General features: G+C 41.2%; 1 protein-coding gene across 5 annotated transcripts in view; it reads right to left on the reverse strand.

Annotated features, from left to right (window-relative positions):
• TAFA1 (TAFA chemokine like family member 1) overlaps positions 1 to 16,604 on the reverse strand; it is a 313,943-nt gene that overhangs the window by 28,593 nt on the left and 268,746 nt on the right. For all 5 annotated transcript variants that reach the window (XM_048074312.2, XM_067003491.1, XM_067003490.1 and 2 more), the window contains one exon: positions 14,765 to 14,905. In XM_048074312.2, the coding sequence (XP_047930269.1) occupies positions 14,765 to 14,905 (141 nt within the window). The remainder of the gene's footprint in view (positions 1 to 14,764; positions 14,906 to 16,604) is intronic.

Below are 16,604 nucleotides of genomic sequence, written 5' to 3' on the forward strand. Positions count from 1 at the left end.
CCCTAGAAAAATTGGAAGGAAGAGTATTTTTGGATAGGAATGGAAAGCAGGCTGTAGGAATATTTTCTTTTGCCTTAGCATTTCCCAAAACTGAGCGTAGAACAGGACCCTGTGGCTCTGCCCTTCCCTTACATTCCCCCATGCTAGATGTTATCTCATCCTTCAAAGAAACAGTAACAGTTATCTGAACAGTGCATAGCTTTAATATATTTAGATACTGCACAGTGACATTTGTTAGAAAGAAAAATAAATCCAAACGTTTGGGGTTATTTACTGTTTCCAGTATTACCTAACACAGCAGGCATGTTCCCACTCTGCACTGTAACCTCTCTTCACTCCTGTGTTGCCCACAGCCCAATTTTTCTACTTCACAAAACCTGTGCTCCTGCCCTTGCAGGATGCCCGCCTTGTTCAGCGGCATAAACCAGTAGATTAGGGTCCCTTGTTAGATTTAGAAATACAAGCATAGCCCCCTTGGTCTTTGCAAAGCCTGGCAAGAACCTCTCAGCATCTACGGTGCTGTTTTCGTAGTGACAAAACAAACAAAAAATGCTGTAATAATTCCAGGCACCTGTCATTTTAGCTGAAAAATGTGGTAGGAAGCAGCATCATCATCTACATTCTTTGATATACTGTACTATGCCACGAAGTGAGTGAATATAAGGGCAGACAATCAAAATATGTTGTACAAGCAGGACGCTACTCTTACATAGCTGATTTATATTCTGTGGAAAGCTACATTTAGTGATACCTAATATTTCATGAAAAGCTAGCAGAACAAGCTCACGATGCACATCCTGAGCACAGGGATACTGCAGTAAGCCTTGCCCATAACTCTGCTCAAAACCTGTGGACTCAGCAGAGCCAAGAAGGGCTCCGGCTGGCCCTTTTGCTTCTTCTGAGATCTGCCAGCACCACAGACGTTCCTGGCTACCCATTTCCTCCAGGTCCATGGCTACTAGACTGTTACATTTAGGAAAGTAAAAAAAAGTAAGAACATCAGTATAAAAATCCAGCAAAATGCAATTAGTACTTCCTCAAAATGGCATAGATGTCTACCAAAAACCATGTATTCATAACGGTGGTGAAGGTGCAGTGTAACAGGTCATTAAGATCCAGTTGGTTCTTACAGGATTTCTACAAAATCAAGAAAGCCTATGTATTACCTTGCATTTTTAGCACGAGCCAGTAAGAGAGATCAGCGTGTTTTATTTGCTTCTTATCTCACAGCATGTAAAGCAGAACCTAGCAAATGCTTCACAGTTAGCAATTTATTTGATTTAGGAATGTATTTTCTGTCCACAAACAATCTGCTCACTGAGCGTGTTCATTATTCTTTGGTTATTTTAGCGCTATTGGGTGAAAATTTTCAAAAAGGGGACAGTCTGCTCTCCAGCTACTGTGGTAGCATTTTGGGCATGCACTACTGAGAGTTTGTTAGCTGGGCTGAAATCCTCCCATCTAAACCATAGCCAATTTATTCCTGTAACATTGCTTCCTTACAGGTCATCTGTATGGATTAGACCTGAGACCTTGGGGATTCTTAAAAGCAAGAATTTCTACTGCTATTTCTATTGGTTTAATAGTAATCCAATAATAAGTAATTCTAATCTCCATTTTCTTTTTAAATGCCAGACTGTTTTTCTTTATAAATATAGAGAGGAAAGGGAAAAAAACCCTAATTAAAGAAGTTTAAATCAGCAGGGTAAAAGCTCCTTACTGGGTTTAATATATAAAGGCATTCACATGCAGGTATTTTCTGCACCAAATATGTTTATTTTAACTACTAGGTTGTAATATTATTAGCATTTCTGCCCCAGATTTCTATATTGCATCACATGCAGAGCCAGGGTAGGTATTTCACACCACTTCTACTTGCCTTTCTGGGACCGGATTCCTCACCACTGAAGACCAGGAAAAGAAATTCATGCTCAGCTCAGGCTGCTGGTGGTACAAGCAACTCACCAACCTCACACTTTGCCTTCGGCCTCCCCAGGCTCTACCGAGCCAGAAGAGCCCCCAGGTGTGAGGTGCCCACAGCTGCTCCCAGACCTGGTCCTATTGAACCTGGGCAGGAGGCTCCCATGCAGGGCTCACACCTCATCAGAGCGGCTGATTTGGGAAATGAGTGCAGGGCAGCGGGAGGCTGCCAACACTAACTTCCTAAAGGTTAATACTTACCACCACGGTTTGGCTGATATTTTCAAAGATGCCTAAAGGGAATGAATGCCTAGCCCCCATTAATTTTAATAGGAGCTGGGCAGACACAGTCCTTATAAGGCTCTGATTATTTCAGCCCATTACCGCTGGCGACATAAGGTTTGGTGTTGCAGGAGGCCGATTACCTGCTGGGAGCACTGAAGCCAATGCAGCTCCCCTATTTTGGCTTGAAAACTGAATATGCAAAATGCATGAAGTGTGTGGCTATGCCTACCGTAAATAATGAGTTTAAAATTTAAGTGGGTCACACAGAAAAGGTCTAACCCAAAGTTTGTTACAAATAAGTGTTTGTGATTACTTCAGAAATGTACTGATTCAACACAAGGCACATGCGCAGTTGTTTTCACTGAAGACCTGTACATAAGGGTCGCTACATTCAGAGTGTAAGCTTCTAATCTGTGTTGTCCATTTATTCTTTTTATTATGAAACTGTATGAGTTTTCAAAATGCTTTCAGTAGCAGGCAACGCTAAATCACAGATCTGGGTGGCATGTAATTACATTTAAATTTTAGGGATTTTGAATTCTCCCCTACTCATTTTATTTACCAATCCTGACTGTACACAACATATTTAGACCATATCCACTGTAATCACAGATAACTTCTGGTCATAGTTTTCATCCTGCTGTGTGTTAATGAGCAAGCTCAGCTGGGAAATCTGCAAACTCAAACCAATACTTTTTGTTAGGATCCTCATTTATGGGCACCAGGGATCATTTGAAGAATGCAAACCAGAGAGTAAGGCTGTTATTTACTTAATTTGTGTGTGCAAGTGCTGTTTTTCACAATGACCACATAGAACTTGCAAGCACTGTTTCAGAGGATTAGTAGAAATGGATTCTGCAATACTGCCTCATTATTGCTCATCCAGGGAAGTGCAGTTCTGCCATCACTGACAAACAGAATAGATTAAAAAAATCTAAGTCAATGCTCAACAATGGAAAATTAATCTGTTCCGCTGCTCAAAGTGGTTTATCAGCATGGTATTGAAAATAAATGGATAAAAGAAAAGATATCAATGTTGGCCAACCAAACGATAAAAAATTACTGTATCAAATAAAGCCAAACTGTAAGTAAAGCCTTCAAAATGGGATGAAACTTTTCCATATATCTGCTTGGCAATTTTGTCCCCTTTTCTTTTACTGTGAAAGTCACAACATTGACAAAACAATTTTGTTTTCAAAGATTGCATTTCAAAAACCATCACACAAGCCCCCCCAGACTTCACCCTTTATTTGATATGAACTACAGCTGCCTGAAAACTGTTGGTTTTTTTTTTGTGTGTCAAAGTTAGTCGATTCTTGCTATATTAAAGAGAAAAGATATATGCAATTAGGTATCTAACAGATGAATGAATTCTTATGAGTCTGCTCTATGGCTCTTTTTCCTGAGTTATATCTGTCTGTGGTACATCCATTCTTCGCCAGTATGCCATGGTGGCTTTTATCAAACAATAATCTCTTTGCCTTTGTGGATATGGCAAAACACTCTGTAAGCCTCCCAAACTATCTGGCATTCCTACAAGGAAGCTGTTACCAACCTCCTCCAATAGTTAGAACTGTTCTTTTAATTTCCAACCTACATTTTACTATAGAGAGTTTATATCTATTAAATCCTCCATTGTTTTCTTTGCCTTTCCTGTTCTTGCTCCTTCATCCTTTGCTTCGATGCCCTGCAGCTCTTTTCTCTCAGCAGAGGCTGCCTGTTCTCCTGAGCAGCCCCAGCCTTTCTCTGCACCTGGGCCCCAAGACAATCCATCTCCTTTCTTGGAGCTGAGCACCCAGAACCACACATCCATCCCAGGAAAGGGCCATGTGACGGAGAAGCATTACACTTCTCCAGCTCCGCCACAAATTCCCCACCTGATTCCCTGCCTGACATTCGGATGAACCAAATTCATCACAATATACAGACAAACAAGAGAAATGAGTAGCACCAGTGCAATAATGAGGCCAGGCCTTTGCTACTAAGCTGAATCCCAGAGGAAACATAACCTGTCTGAAAGTGTTCAGATTTTCTCCTTTACTGCTTCATTTCTGTGCTCTTTGGTTCAAAGCACTGGTCACCCTCCTTTCCCGTCTTGCTCTGAGCAACAGGTATCTGTATCCCCAGATAATGATCTCACCAATATGATGTAAGTGTTCATTACACTAATGGGCTTTTATTTATGTACTTATCTATTTATTTATCAGGGACTACAGGTGCTCTTGTTTTAAAATGTGTTCATCCACTTAGCAATTTTCAAGAGGAGGGAAAGGAATTTTCAAAGGAAATAGGGTTAATTTGATATTTGCAAAACTACATTAAATACAATCATATTTGATGGTACTTTGCAGAGGGTTTTTAAGAAAAAGAAGAGGGCATTTTCTAATAATAAAGCCAATGTAGAGATATGTTTTCTACTCTCATTTGAGTTAATGCAAGATTTGCCATTGTGCTCAGTTAGGACAGTGTCATTTGCTTCTCAGTTTCATTGCAGAGTGATGGCTTGTGCTGATGTTTCACCTTGCTGTTTGTGAGTCCTGGGCACATTAGGAAGATAGATAAAAAAATACGTACTGACCATGCCCATGCATCTTGAAAACCCTGCTGTATGCTTGCTGCCTAGGAATTGTAATCAAAAGGAAATGATTACACAAGACCATGTATTATAAACAATCCATCTGCTTGCAGAATAGCTTTTATGTACTAATGACAGGACAGAATGCTTAAATCTGTGGAGTACAGCTCCTTTCCACACTGCTATCTTTTGCACAATAGTTTCAAAAGGGAGACAGCACTTTAAAATATTACTGAATTTTGCCATTCTGCATCAGCACTTGTGCTTGCTTAACCTTGAGCAGTTATTGCAGTAAACTGAGTGGTCTACAGAAACACTTAGCTACCAAAAAGGAATAATGTCTTCTTTGAGCCACCGGATTAGCAAACTGCTTTCTGACATGTAGGTATAGAGAACTGTTTCAAAATCTGCAGGGTATGTACATGCTGAATAATAGACTTCCTTGGCATAAAGGCTGAGATTTGAAATAAACTCCCTGCTTGCAGTGTACTTACTTGATCCTACATGTAAGGCAATTCTGCAATGTTAATGCATGAAAATCACTCAGAACCAGCTATGGGCAGACAGACTCCAAGAGGTTTGGGTCCTACAGCTACCTGGCTATGCTCTGAAAGAAGCAACAGGAAACACTTGCGTGATCAATTTTATGGATAATCAATGCTCTGAAATCAATTAAACACTTGTTAACTTGTCCACCTTTAGTTGCAGTGGCCGGATTAACTCATGTAGTTTAACATAATGGACAGTCCCGGGGCTAAATTAGTGACTCTCATTCGATCTCACTGAATGAATAAAAAGAATTAATGATTCGTATTCTTCTTACAAGGATTTGGTCATTGTCTCTTTAAAATTGCAGTGTGCAATAGCTTCGGGTTCTTGTTCCTTAATTTAAAGAGAGCACACTGCGTAGCAGGGTTTTCCATTTTTACTTAATCATCCATTTCTTTTGTGTTCAAATCCTAATCCTACAAAACACATTTAAGCCTCATGAACTAGCTCCTTGTTTATAGACACAAGGTAGCTGTGAAAGAAAAGACTTCATGCTCTGCAATACTCTGATCACGTATTTCTACACCACATTAGAGATGCCTGTAGACAAGCTGCATTTCATAGCCCTGGCGCACCGAAAATACAGTATCTGATGCAAAAAAGATGTGAGCCTGTGCAGAATTAGCCATTGAGCAATATGGCCCTTCCTGGCAAAGACAAATTATCAAGATTTGGTGCAAGGGGATATACTGCAGATGCTTACTCGACATCAATGTTTCTCTAAGCTCCTCTTGGCCACTGTTTGGATGCCTGCTTGCTGCAAGTGGAACATCCCTCAGCATCACTGAAGATTTTGTTTTGGCCATATGTGCACAGACTTGCATAGAGGTGAGAGGGGGCTGTTGCCCTGTCCTGGGCTCATCCAGGCTGGCCCATGTAGAAGCCTATATGAAAAAGATGCAAAAAGCCCTTCTCTCAGTTGTTCTCTGTGCTTGGCCAGGCAGCACACACAATTTTTCACTACCTGATCTCATGGGGCTCACCTGCATGGCCCTGCCTGTGGCTTTGCCCCTGTGAGAGAATTTTCTCTCATTTAGGCTCTTTTCCCACCCAGCTTGTGCTTCTTTTTCCCTATGGTGCCCGTGGCCCTCCATGCCTGAGCTCTCTGCCTCCAAAACCCCTCGCTGGGCTCTTTCCAGTGCTGTGATTAACACTTAATGCTACCTGGAAGAGGAGAAAACTCCCACTGCTTTTCCATTTAGCTTCTAGCTGGCTTATGAGAAGTATTTTAGAGAAATGTTATTTTCCTCTGTATGGAGGTGAAGTAATTATATGTTCCTGTGTGTCTTCACACTGCTACATGGCCGTGCTGGTCTCTAATTTCACCGTAAAGCTGCTGGTTGTACACCTTGGTTGGCTCTCCTCCCTCTGTGTCAGCACTGAGACCTGTCACCTGGAGCATGGAAAAACGACTGCCCCTCACGCAGATGCTGCCACGGCTGATGGCTTTTTTTCCCTCTTTAAAAAAAAAAAAATAGAAAAAGAAAATGTTTTTCCTGTGGAAAAATTCATTGGGATTGAAGCGAGTGTTCTGCACTTCAGGGGTGGATTAGTCAGCTCTTCTCCGGGCTGGATATTAAAAAGTGTGGTTGCTTTGCTACGCGGGAAACCACAATGTCAATTGGAAAAGAAAGAAATATAAGACATAGGTAGGGAGATAAATTATAGCGGAGATGAAGATGTACTCACATAAGCCCCTAGTCAGATGATCTCATTAGCTGCACTGTCTTCACACCAGAAAGACGCGATCATCTGTCTGCTTCTCCCTGGTGCCCCGTGGAGGTTTGCAGGCGGCACAAACAATGCAGAAATGGGGAAGGCATAGCTCAGCGCCCTCACTACAGATTTTGGTTCTTGTTGGCTCCAATTTGACCCTTGAATATCCTCCCATAGCGTATATCAACCACTGGGAACATATACCTACACTTCTGCACAGCACCGGGTGCTTTGGTGGGTCATCTGTGCCAGGATGACCCTACATAGTGTGCACAGGTATACAAAGCCATACAGACATGGATATATACATATATGCTTTGCACATATGCTTGTTCAGGGACAAGTGTGCCCACTCTGCTCTCCCTGGATGCTCATTAGTGGGCTGGGCTCAGGAAACCAACAGGCTCCAACACTGGACTCAGCTCGGGGGCTGGCTGTAATTTCAGAGTGGTTGCAAGGGCGCTTCAAGAAGACGTGTTTCGGGACAAAAACAAAGTCTGAAAACATTCCAGTAGAAAGTTAGGCTTCTCTCTCTCTTTAATAGTACATGTGATATGATTTTTTTTTTTTTTTTAGCTTACTAAATGGGTGTCAGTAGGGAACAGATACATTTTTTTCCTCTTTACAAATGAAGTCATCTGAATTCACCAAATCAGAAAATACGAGTCTCCTGCTCAGTTCCAGTGGTGCTGCAGAAGGACAGGGCTATAGATTTTCCCAGGAGTGTGAAATAATTCACCAAGCCTGCTCGTTATTCATACAGACAGTGCATTAATAATATGGGACCCTGAGATCTCCTCTTATCTAGGCTGAAGCACAGCTAGAGGGATGAGAAGCTGACTCCTTCAGTTGCAAAAAACTTCTTTTTCCCCTTCTTTCTTCAAGAAATAAGAATTGATTGAAAGTATTTTCACAGAGTGGAAAAAAAAAAAGCTTTTTGGTGATACCACCTAACATACACATAAGATAAATAGAAAGCTATTGGCTTTGTGATGGTGAACTGTTTTCACTTGATGTAAGTGCTGATAGATACAGGATTATATCTAACAAAGTCTTTGCTAAGGAGCTGACCCAAAGTCAATGGAAGTCTTTCATTTGACTCTGCAGGGCTTGAATCTGGCTTCCACTCCAAGGAGAGCTAAAGAGTTTCCGAACATCCCATCCCCTTCTTGTCCGGTGCAAGCCGGGGCAGCAGGAGCACCACAGGAGGATGCGCAGGCTGAGAGCCTGCTCAAGTCCCCTCAAGGGGATGAGCTGCACCTCTGCTTCTACAGGAGCGCAGTGCTTTTTAATTATGAATGCTCACTCCACAGTCGGCATCTTATCCATAATTTAAAAATAAAATAAATTAGCTCTTGTCAACAGCGTGGCTGCAATTACCGCCTGCCCAAGCAGTGACCTACCAGCCACGACCTTTTCATTTGCAGGCCCTGGGTGACAGCACGGAGGGCAAATGCCAGGAAAAGGAGCAAGTGCTGATGAAAGCTGTCCTCTCCCTGCTCCCACTATTGCACAGGGGAAAAATAACGTGCAGTACTATCAGTAGCATGTCTGGAGAGTTGTGTGGTGCTGGCCCAGAGATGTACTAAAAGTCACGGTGCTCCCAAGAGTCATTAGGACTTGTGTTCAGTTTGTTAGCACTGTCCAGACAAAGTCTGATGTAAAATCACAGGGCTGTGTGTTGGCTAGTGATGGATAATCCCCAAACTAATAGAAATCTGAAGTATGTACATGCATGTGAATATTTCATATATTACGGAATGATTTGAAACTTGATGTGATCCAAAGCCAGTCTGGCAGAATGGGAAATATTGGATTCATTTCACTTTATTGTTCTGTATCAGTGAGTGATTTCCCTTTTCCCTGATGCATGGCTCATATAAAACAGGCCAGCAGCAGGCATGGAGAGTTAGCACACTAGTCCTGCTGCCTGAGAGCTAACAGTTCAAATCCTGTATCTGCTGACAACATAGACTGGGATCATCTCAGACCTTAGCAGAGACGTTTCTTATGGGAATAATTTATAGGGAGAGATAATGCACAGCACTAGGAAAAGTTTCAGTAACACCTTCCTTCTTTCTCATTGGCTTTGACCAGTGTTAAAAACGCCACATTTCCTAAAATCCTTGGCAACATACACAACCTGTATGATGGTTCCTTCTTGAACAATTTCAAAAGCCAGTGCATGTGCTTTTTTGTTATTCCATACCCCACAGTCCAATCAATTTCACAGATAATTGTATAAGAAATACTGAGATTGCCTCTGAAAGAGCTTGAAAGGGACTGGAAGAAGACTGAAGAGAAGAAATTCAAGCACTACAAAAATGTGTGTCTGACAGCATCATTAACCATAACACAGTAAACTTCAGTACAGATGAACAAATACGTATTATTCAAAGTTCTTGAAGAACACATGGGAATAGCCACCTACTGACTGCACAGAATGGCCCAATACCACTGTAAATGATATGGCACCATGCACATTATTCACTGCGTAAAAGTGATGGTATTAAGATTATAAATATCTTGTATTATTATTACATTTTTTAGATCAATCGTATAAAATATTAGAGTTGAGAAATTATTACTAGAGCTTTTCCGTTAACAGTGACTAGGAATCCCAGGGGTTTACTTGGCCTCCACTCCCATTTTCTTCACACTCGCTCTTTGTGACCAGGCCCGTTTTCTGATCTCCTGGAAGGAATGTGTGCAGCCACTGCAAAGTGTGGTAGAAAGCAGAGGTATACCTAGAAAGAGGATGGGAGACTTCCAAACAGGAGAATTTTCAATGAGAGTGTAGAAAACGTGGTGACTCCTGTGTATGCTCAAGCATCCATGTTGGGTATACTGAGTACCAAAATGAACTGTTTCCAAAAGAAAAAAACACCCACCAACAACAAAAAAGAAAAAGTGGCCATGAGACTGTTTTCCTAATGGAAGCAAATGAAGAAAACTGCAAGTCATGTGTAGACAGCCCATAAAGAATTAAAAAAAACCACCACCACCACCACCAAAAAACTACAACAAGAACAACAACAACAAAACCCACCAAAAAGACTAAAGTGTACTAATCAATTCACGGCTGCAACTTGCTCATTGTTGCTCTCTAGTCCAAACAGCCAGCTTTATTCACACTGCAGAAGAAAATCTTAATCCATTCAGAAAGGTGACTTCAATTTTTAATGAAGATTAGATCAATGAAGAATGAGGGGTGGACATTACAGTCCTGACCCAAATATGACAGTGTCAGTCTAACCTTTACATTTGATACTGTCATAACAAAGTTATTTTAAAGTCTGCCTGAAGTTATCAAACCCCATACGATGCCAAGTTCTAGCAGAACCACCAAACCTCAAGCAGCCTGCAGCCATGTATTTTAAGAAAGTGTCCTGGGTTGTAACAAAGCAAAATCAAAATAAAAACAACTTTTTGTTGATCTTTTCTGAATGCAAATCCTTCACTGAATAAACATTTATGTATTTTAAGAATATGCTGAGTGTACCTAGAAAAGCTTCAAACAGTGATTTTAAAGGCATTTAAAAGCCACTTTTTTTCATTGGGGTTTGCCTGTGTTCAGTGCTCTGCATACCAAGAAGGAAGATAGTGCAGAAACAAAAAACTCAGCAGAAATGATGAACAAGATAAAGAATCCCTCCATGTTACTCATGAACAATGGAGAAAAATCTTGGCCCCACTTAGTATAAAAGATGTACTGGTAAAGGTGAAAAAAATTATTGAGAAAGACAAATAACTATTAAAAAGGGATAAATACCTGATTTTTTCTTTTTTCTCTTTCATTTTAGCAGATTCTTTTAGTGTTATGTGGAAAGATAGAAGATTCACTTATTAAGGGAAATAACTAGAAGCTGTTGCCTAATCTTTATGCATGGAGATGAACAGAATTTCTAAAGGATATGGGTTTGACACCTAACAGGGTCATCAGTATGTGCCCACTGACACCTGAGTGCCCTTGTAAACCCACAGAGACCATTGCAGGAGGAGGAAAATTCATGGGTTTCTGAAATTAGGAAGACAAGCTGTTTGTATGTAAAGTGAAGGAGGGTATGAATTCAGAAGTATAGATAAGAAAACCATGCAGAAATAGAGTGTCACACTAAGGATCTGCAGTAACAGCCAAGTGAGAGAGAGCAGGTCCATCAAAGCACAGCCTTAAAGGGATCTGCATGGTGGTCTGAGCTGCAAACTCAAGTCCTGGGTGGCCACGGCCATCGGGGACGATGGGCAGGACATTAGAGCACGGGTTTGCTCTGATAGCTTCAGCCAGCCAGCACACAGGCTATGTCCACCAGCACTGTTAATACTCAGCTGCACAGGTCCCACGTGCTCCATAGGCAGAGGGCTGGGGAGCTTCTGGACATGCTTGGCACTGCTTTTTACCCCCCCGAAAATGGGACAATTCCATGCTGCTGCAACAGAAACTGAGTGAATCCATCTGGGACTTGCTCTAGAGAGGTATTTGGGCAAATGGAGAAAATAATAACAGACATGACAGAGAGCTGAGCAGACTAATGCCCATGGTATATGCTGCTGCCAAGTGACACACAAGATAAATTGGAAGAGGGAAGGGAACATTCAAAACAACCCTAAAAATAAAAAATAATAAAAAAAAATACTGGAGCAGTGAAGGGAATCATGAAAGTAAATGTGCAACAGAAGAGGCGATGAGAAATAAGAGGCTGGCTTCTCTGTTTCATGGCAAGATTCGGCTTTTGTTTTGCTCTCACTGTTACTACACAATTCAGACAGATTTTAGGACAATATTTACTGAATCACAGAATAAACAGCAAAGAATAATTTAGAAATTCGGAGGCTGCCTTGGCCTGGTCCCATTCTATCTTTTTTAATATGAGGCCCCAGAGGGACAGTTTGCGGGGCTTGGCGGGAAGCACTTCGTGGGGACAGACAGGAACTTGCTGTCCCCTTCCTGCCATGCGCATGGCCTGGCTTTCAGGGGGATGGCTACATTTAGGAGTCTTATGTACTACGATGGTGTGCTATCCACAATGAGATTTCACAATAAGAGACAAAAGGGCCATTTGTCACCCCCGATACTTACTGAAAAGGTTACAGTGACCACGGCATATAATTGTATTCTCCTTCCTACACAGCCCAGCTGTGTCCTGGAGCAGTGGCTAGTAGGAGTGCAGGGAATGCTGTCCCTCCTCTGTGACATGAACTCAAACTGTCAAAGCATCGGCCTTGATGAGGTGTTTTCTGATGCAATTGGGCTGGGAAGCATCAAGAACTTGATTCTGATCCCATTAAGTCACAATTTGGCCAATGATACAAATAGGGCTAGGCCGAGGTTCATTTTTATTTTATTTTATTTTATTTTATTTTATTTTATTTTATTTTATTTTATTTTATTTTATTTTATTTTATTTTATTTTATTTATTTTATTTAATACACACAACTAAACAGCTATCAGGTGGAGATGGCTCAAGGCAGTCATCAACCACAGATGGGAGGAGACTGCTGACATGGTATCTCCCAGTCTCTGTCACCTCAGAGGTGGTTGGCATGTTTGGCTGTGAGTATACTGCTGTAACCTGAACATCCCTGATGTATTTTTAAAGTATTGGACCCAAACAAGCTTTCTTAATCACAGATTGTGGCTTGAAATCATAGGCAATGTAAAATGCACCATGGTTAAAAGGTCTTAATCCTTTCACTAATGTAGGTAAAGAAGGTAAAATGTTGCAGATGACATTTTAAAATGTCCTGTGCAAAAGAGACAGCAAATCCCAAACCTTTATGTGAGTTAAAGTATTGACATCCACAAGTCTCCCATGGGAAGTTTCAGGAGTTTTGCATTAGCAAGGACAGAAGAGCCAAATAGGTCAAAACTTTGACTTAAAACAGGTCAGTATGTCAAAAGTCACAAAGCAAAGTCTGGGATAAAACAAAGGTGAAAGAAAATGTCCATTCTATTAATTTTTACAAGCAGCATATTGGGCTTTTGAACTGTTCACCAGCCATCCACAGAAGAAGCTATAGTCTGACTACAACAACTAAACTTGAAAGGGGAAGACATTCCTTTGTAGTTCACGTTTTCAGGCTTTGAAGTCACTGTGAGTCTTACCAGTGACTTCAATGGGACTAGCTTTGCACTTTTATATTAGTCATTGTTTTATCCTTACTCCTTTCAAAATTCCAGACAAAAATGTTTCTTTTTATTGTAATCCTGACAGAGCAATTAGGCACCGGTCCACACCTGCACCCGACTTTTTTTCTTAACACAGCAGGAGCTCCTGTCCTCTGAACAGAATTATGAGATCTGAATTAATGGTGTCTGCTCTATCTGGTGCCTCTGTTTCTCATGACCTGCCAAAGAACATGAAACTCTTCAAGGCTTGTACGGTTGATCTTTGGTTAAGATCCGCTGTAGGTTTCACTTATGGTTTTATGAGTGCGCTCAACAGAAATATATATATATATATTTTAATTGGGTTAACTAAGCAGTAAAAAAATGACAGAATGTGGATTAAAGTGCAGTCATTCACAGGTCCATTCATAGCACATTTTTAGTCATGAATTCAGAAGCAGAATAGCATTCCCAGCGTAACAAGCTTTAAATGACTGCCTCATAACTTAAAATTCTGAAAGTATTTTTGAAATTATGCAACATTTTCTTTCAGTCTTTAAAATATAAGCCAAATACATACTCACCACGGATACTTGCTGAGAAAACATTAGGTTCTCATCTCTTAAAAGCACTCCCTGTTTTTCATCTTCTTAGTACTGAATGTGCAAGCCTCCAAGCTTTGTCTATAAGGTCTATATAAGGTCTTCCTGTCCTCAACACCCAACAATTCTCCTGTCTCACTTTGGGCACCAAACATTTACCATAAAGAGCAGCGAGGAACTTTTAAAAAAAAAAAAAAAGTTTCACAAAGCTGCTGCACAAAGGGATTCCTCAACACCCAGTGGCTTGTTTGGGAAGGGGAACTGATGGCACCACTTACTCCCTGTCAATTCGTAATCAATTCATATTGTGCTAAGCACATCCAAGCCACAGCTGGCTCCCCCTTGCTGCCTGGTTTCACCTTGCAGGGGTGGCAGGGGAGCCCCAGAGAGGAAGACACCTGGTTGAGCTAGACCTGGGGTGCAGCATTGAATCCCAAATACAAGTAACCTGGTGTTCTTGCTACAGCAAAAAAATCCCTGTGACTGACAAGATTCAACACCAGTGAGTTCAAAAGACAGAGTTTTTTTCCTAGCTTTCTGTAATGTTCATTACAGAATAAGACCACAGCATTTATTTATTTATTTATTTATTTTGCCACTGACTTTTCAAATGGCTAATTAAATCAAAATGAATGGCTGTTGCCCTTTGAAATATTTATGGATCAAAACTAATGTGGCACCGGGAGGCTTCTTGAAGTGATACATGGGATAATTTCATCTAATTATTTATTAAGGGCTCAATCCTGACACAGAATCTGTTATACTGATCTGAGTGGCTGCGCTGAGTGCTATACTCATATTTTTGAGAGTAAATCTTGACGTGATCCATGTGCATAGTACCATGTGCTATAGTAGCAGGCAAGGTGGTTCAAATACATGCTTGTGCTCATAGCTTTCCTGTTTCATTAAACAAGACAACACAACAAAATTCCTGTGCATACTCTATAGACTTAAAGCTGCTTACTGGTTGGTACAGGTACAGACACATATATACAGGAGGAGCTACTTGCCATCAACACAGGAAGGTCTGTTTCTTGTAGTCCCAGCCACTTTCCCAGGTAGACAGGAGCATTTTACTGTTTGTGATCTTTCCTCAATTCGATTCTTATTACAGCATCTGTGTGCTGCTATAACTTCACACGTTCCTCCTTCTGGCAGAAAAAAAAAAAAAAAAAAAAAAAGGAAAGAGAGAGAATATTGACACTCTGATTAGGAAGAATAGCAGTGGCTAATCAAAGCACCTGGGCATGCTACTGTCTCTGCACAGTTTCTGTGCAGCTGGGATTACAACATTATTTCTCCCATTATGTGTGAGCAGGCATGTGCTGCTATACTTCAGTTGTAATAGAAAATGCAGATAAATATCCCTCTAGAGCAGATATTGTTTGCTTGTCATATATTAGAAACTTCTCTGACATCAGTAAATTTTTGGCGTAAAAAAAATGGAGTATGCCACAAATATAGGTAACATGATGCTTATGTTGAATGCATAAGTGCAATAACTTTTGGCTGATTTTATACTTGTATTATTGGAAGCCCTTTCCCCCAAATATTCTCTCGTACAAGGACAGGGGTTAAGGGAATACATCTAAAAATAACCTTTTTCTCTAAATATTTGATTCTATGCCAGTATTCATCCTTTAGTGGATGGCAATCAGCCTCTCCAAATCACTGCATGGTGCAACAGCCTTTCTATTTCCTACCCCACGCATAAAACTGGAAGTTTTAAGGCAGAAAACATTCCCTTTGTGTGCAAGGTCACCAGGCTTAATTAGTCTTCTCCCTCATTGTCCTTTACAAACATTTGCAATGGTTTTATTGGGAGGAGAACACAAAGGAGTGATAGACAGAGAGGTGGTGCCTTAGGATTTATGAATACCTGGTATTTGTGGCATATGCTATGACAGAAATGAAGTGTCACGTGTACTATTCCCATTCACCTCAGCAGTGTAGTGAGAGAAGATGAGACACCACAGTGGGCTAATACACTGCCCAGTAATTTGCTGATTCCTTAGTTCAAATTCTATTTAGCTCATGATCGCCAAGCATTTAATAGCACCAGTCTGTTCCCCACAGATATTTGGCTACTTTATGAAATTGCAGCATAAATTTGGCAGGACTTGTTTAAACTTAGTAGAAAACATCACACAGAGCATACTAAAGAGCAGGATAAGTACAAAGGTTTCCTAGAAAAGCATTATTATTTTATGTCAATATGACATACTAAATCTACATTGCCTTTACTATAGCATAAAGAGCATTATTCCTATCTTTGGCATTCACTCTTCTTTTTGAAACAGCTTTGAGAGCTTCTGAGCACTTCTGCAACCCTGCCGGCAGGTAGGAAAATAAGCAGTGTGGAGATGCTGGTCCACATCTGGCTGTGAACAAGGATTTCAGAAGAGGTCGAGGAATCCAGTGGCCTCTCTCCACACAGGAGCGAGTCCCGTTACTTGGTGACTCTAGGAATGTGGTATATCTGTAGTGAAGTGCTGGGGTAGATAGGCAGGGCGGGGAGGAATCTCCTTTGACTGCATGTTGTCAAGGCAAAGCAACAGTAACTTCTGCTAGGCCGAGGCAGAAGAGAGGAAATGCTGGGACTGGAAGGCTGACCAGATAGCCTCTAGGTGCAGTCCGAAGGTTATGTTGGAGACATGATCGATCTCTTTTTAGAGACCCTTGTGGCCTGTGATCCACTCAGTCAGTCACTCTGGATCAAACATCCTCTCCCTCCTGACCAACTTAATGACAGGAGGAAGACAGTGACAAGGCAGGCTTTTTGTCTTCTGAGAGAGCCTCACAGCCAGGGCACCACCGATGGTGCTGTGAGCTGAGGAAAATGTTTTCCTC

This window comes from Anser cygnoides, chromosome 10 (genome assembly GCF_040182565.1).
Source record: "Anser cygnoides isolate HZ-2024a breed goose chromosome 10, Taihu_goose_T2T_genome, whole genome shotgun sequence".
NCBI lineage: Eukaryota > Metazoa > Chordata > Aves > Anseriformes > Anatidae > Anser > Anser cygnoides.